General features: G+C 55.7%; 1 protein-coding gene across 1 annotated transcript in view; it reads right to left on the bottom strand.

Moving 5' to 3' along the window:
* Positions 1–3,681: 3,681 nt before the first annotated feature.
* Positions 3,682–4,059, bottom strand: part of LRRK1 (leucine-rich repeat kinase 1) — a gene marked incomplete at its 5' end in the record, with an annotated part of 23,768 nt that continues 23,390 nt past the window's right edge. The window contains one exon of the mRNA XM_009871944.1: positions 3,682–3,871. Within this exon, the coding sequence (XP_009870246.1) occupies positions 3,694–3,871 (178 nt within the window). The remainder of the gene's footprint in view (positions 3,872–4,059) is intronic.

The raw sequence follows: 4,059 nt of genomic DNA, 5'->3' as shown, positions 1-4,059 counted from the left end.
GGGCCGGGGACACACCGGGGACAGTCTGGCAGCCCCAAACAGCCACAATAGCTCCCATCCTTTAAGGTTTGCTTTGAGAAAACTAATTTCCTCTGTCCTTTTGGTAGCAGAATACAAAGCAGCCAGTGCTGCCTTTTTCCCCATGTCCTTTAAAAAAAATAAAAATAGCGCCTTATTTTTTCCTTATGCGGAACGCAGGAGCCCTTGGAGCAGCGCGGGATGGGGGGAACATCCAGCCCGTGAGTAAATACCCACTTGCCCCCCTACTTGTCATTGGGCATGAGAGGTGAGTTTGGCTCTAAGGTGTTCAGTTCTGATAATTCTTTTCCTGCAAGGTGAATGTAACAGAGAGGAGAAAAAGCCCACGTTTGAATCAGCCAGCTCCGTTCAAGGGCCGGGGAGAGTAAAGGGCTGCCTGGCCTTGGAGCATCCTGGCTCCTGCAGAGCTGCTGCTTTTGGGTACCGGGACACTGCCGGGGACGCTGAGGGGCTCAGAGCGGTCAGGGCAGCGTCGCACAGGGAGGGCACCGGTCATGCCTTTACATCTCCCCTTCTGTGGCTTTTATCGCAGGCGACGCGATGGTAAGACCCGCAGGGTGTGACCCCGTCAGCTGGGTCCTCCAGCAGCGGGATGTGACCGCAGCGCTGGGCTGCTCTGGGAGCTGTCGCGGGCCTTTGGGTCCCATCCTGCGCTGCTGCCCGGGGCAGTGGGACAAAGCACCAGCACTTCTTCCATTTTCCTGGCAGATTGAGCTTCAACGGCGTGCCGTCGTCCTGCGTGCGGGGGAGCCGGTGTTTTGGACAGCCCGGGGTTTGGGCAGCCATGGCTGAGCAAGGGGCCCCGATGGCTCCATTAATTGTGGTGGCAGCAGATCCTGTGCGTCCCACTGCTTCCTCGGCGAGTAATTAACGGCCCCAGCACCCTCCTCCCTCCCGCTGCTGGCGCTGGGGGTTAATCTCATTTGAGAGCATCCGTTTCCCTCCCTGTGCCAAGCCCCTTCCGTGTGCTCCTGCTGCTCCAAGAGGGGCTGGGGGAAACCTGACGCTGACAAAATAAAACCAAGCTGTTTTTTCTCGTCTCTCTCTCCTTGGTCAGCTGAAGGAATAACACCCCTGCCAACCCCCAGCTCCAGGTCCCTGGTTGGGCTTATTTTTAGCAGCTGAAATAAAATGGTGATGATTGTGGTACGCACCGCTATCCGGGGCTGAGCAGTGGTAACGGGGACTTCAGTCACCAGGGGCTGGGGCTCAGGCAGCCTCTTGCTCTTGGGTTTTGGGGCTTTTCCTGCCTTTGGACTTGACCCCATCACTTTCCCCAGGGCTGGACGACGGGAGATGGATGAGCCACCCATACCCGCTGTCAGTCCTGCTGGGAGCAGAAAGGCTTTGCTGGTGAGAGGGTTGGGAATGAGCACTGAAATTTCAGCTAGACTGTCTGAAGGCTGGAGGTCTTTTTCTGGATTTTGGGTTTATTTCCTGTATTTTTTTTCCCCTGGTGATTTATTCCCGCAGCATGTGCGTTGCTTACTTAATGGAGCCTTGTGCTAACAAGGATTCAGGTTTACTGAAGATGGGGATTTTGTCCTGATTCCAGGGTCTTCTGAGTTTTTGGGAACCGATGCCCTGTCAGGAGGTTTCGGGAAACTCTCACTCCTGTCCCTAGGGCAGGGACCTCTCATTTGCTTCTTTCTCATCCACCCTTCTCTGACCATCCTGAGGGTGGCATGAAGGTTTTCAGAGCAGGGACGTTTCGGCACGTCTTCGGGAGGGTGTGCGTGACGACTGCGTGCAATAAAGCTCCGCACCACAGTGGCAAGCGGAACAAAGCCCCTTTTGTGGTGGGGCCTCAGCCCGTGCCCACCGAAGGGCTGGGAGAAGCTGCCCAAGATGTTCTGCTGGAGAGGGATGCTAAGGAATGGCTGTGGTTATTCTAGACGCTGTTTTTTTCAATGAAAACCTGCAAGGCTGAATGGAGTACAAGCAAGTTTGTAGCCCATGTTGGGTCCTGAAATAGCGGGTGTGTGGAAAAGGGATCTGGCACCCGGAGAAGGTGACTGTGAGATGGTTAAGCCCCAGCTCAGGTGCCGGGCACGCCTGCGGGCGTTGGGCTGTGCAGCAGGCCTGACACAGTTTCAGGGAAATGCAGTTAATTAGCCCTGACACAGATACAGCAATTTCCCAGCTAAGCTGGAGCCAGGATAAGCTCTCGGCATAGCTGCGAAAACGCCCGTCAAACCGCCGGGGCAGGGACGGGCTGAGCCACCCCTTCCCCATCTCTGAGACAACAGGCAGGAGAGCTTGTCCTGGAGAGGGACAGCAGACCAGGAGGCAGGTCAGGCTGGGTGAGGGGAGAGGCTGTGCTCGTAACCCCGAGCCAGGCGATGCCCATCGGGAGGACGCGCGTTTTAATCAGCCGCCGCAGCCCCGGACCGCACCGTCGCAGGCGCGAGCTGCCCGCAGAAAGTGCCACGGACCCAGTGTCGTTGTGGGGAGGAATCTGTTTATTTTAAGATACACTCTTGTCTCTGAAGAAGGATATTTTAGCAGCCTGCAACAGAAATGTGAACCAGAGGGTTAACCTGCCCAATCGGCCTTGGCCAGCCTTGCCGATGCTCACACGAGTTTCTTGGGATAGAAAACAGAAGGTCCAAAATTCAAACTGTACACCTTTTTACAGGGTGCTTGGCGGGGCTCGCTTTTTACACTGCTGTACATGCTTGGGATAACTAAGTGCAACTGTATTCAGAGCCAATACATCATCCCAGGCCACTAATGAAGATAAAATGAAAGCTGTGGTGAGCAGAAGCTGCACAGATACGCAGGCAAATTAAGCTTATTGTGTTCCCAATACCCCAGGGTGCATTTATCAAGAGAAAGAAGCGGAGCAAAGATGGTTTTTTAAACCTTCCTGGTCACAGGGCCCCTTTCTCTTACACCAGGAAGGATCTGTCAAACCGAGTGGCTTCACATCAGCTCTATTTACAACAGACTTTGCAAAAGCGCAGTAGAACAGCTCGTTCGCTTACTGGCTTCATGCAGTGTTACTGGTGGCTAATTTCCAGCTCTCTCCCAGTAACGCTGCACCACAACAGCTTGTAGGAACCAGAAACGCAGCGGCCAGCCAAAGCTTATCACTGGTTCTTACACCTGGGTGTCTCTACACAGCAGTCACAACAGGGGCTACACCTGGAGCAGCCTCCAACAGCCTCACAGGGATGTGGGGAGCAGCGCTGCAGCACGGGCTCCCAGGAAAGAGCCTGCTGGGGTTCACAGAAGCTCTCCTAGCTGACAACATATGCTATAAAAGCAGCAGCAGCAGCAGCAGCCAGGGCATGCTGAAGGGGAGGAAGGAATTTAAAACGGGCAAGAAGAAACTGGAACTAGAGGCACAAGCAGAACTCCAGCCACCTCCTCTGTACCATTGCAGGGGAGTGCGTGACGGAGCGAGAGAGCGGAGAGACATCCCAGCTCCCCGGCCGGTCCCTGCCCCGCTCACCTTGGTTTCTTCATTCCCCAAAAACCCTGACGAGGCTCCAGCCACGGGAACCCCGCAGTGCTCGTTAGCAGCAAACCAGACACCTGCTCCCCCCTCACACCCCTTGTCCCCTGCCCCACTGGGGCTGTGGCTTGGAGTCTGGGCGCGCTTGGAGCAGGGCGCGTCCCTCGAGCCTCGGTTCCCGGCCAGCGCCAGCACTACCTCCTCTTCCGCATGCAGGTTTCAAGCCTTCCCAGCTCTTCGTAGGCCTGGTAGAAAACGTCAAAGTCTCTGGAGCTCCAGCCCCTCCAGACAGCCAGGCACCACTCCGTGTTTTCATTCTGGAAGCAGCACACAACTGTGTCCTTTGCTATGAGAGCAGCATCCACCAGTGCCCTGAGGAAGGGGAACAGAGCAGGGAAGGGTGTTACGGCAGCGAGCGGCTCCGCTAAAGCGGCACACAGCGCTCATCAGAGAGGCACTGGCTCACAGGCTTTCCCTTGCAGCTGCTGCGTCTGTTTTTATAAGCTGCAAATCCTTGAGCGAGGAGAACCTAACAAATAGGGGGATCAGAAACTCTGTCG

This window comes from Apaloderma vittatum, unplaced genomic scaffold (assembly GCF_000703405.1).
Source record: "Apaloderma vittatum isolate BGI_N311 unplaced genomic scaffold, ASM70340v1 scaffold36436, whole genome shotgun sequence".
In the NCBI taxonomy this organism is placed as follows: Eukaryota; Metazoa; Chordata; class Aves; order Trogoniformes; family Trogonidae; genus Apaloderma; species Apaloderma vittatum.
This window is presented reverse-complemented; position numbering and strand designations above follow the sequence as displayed.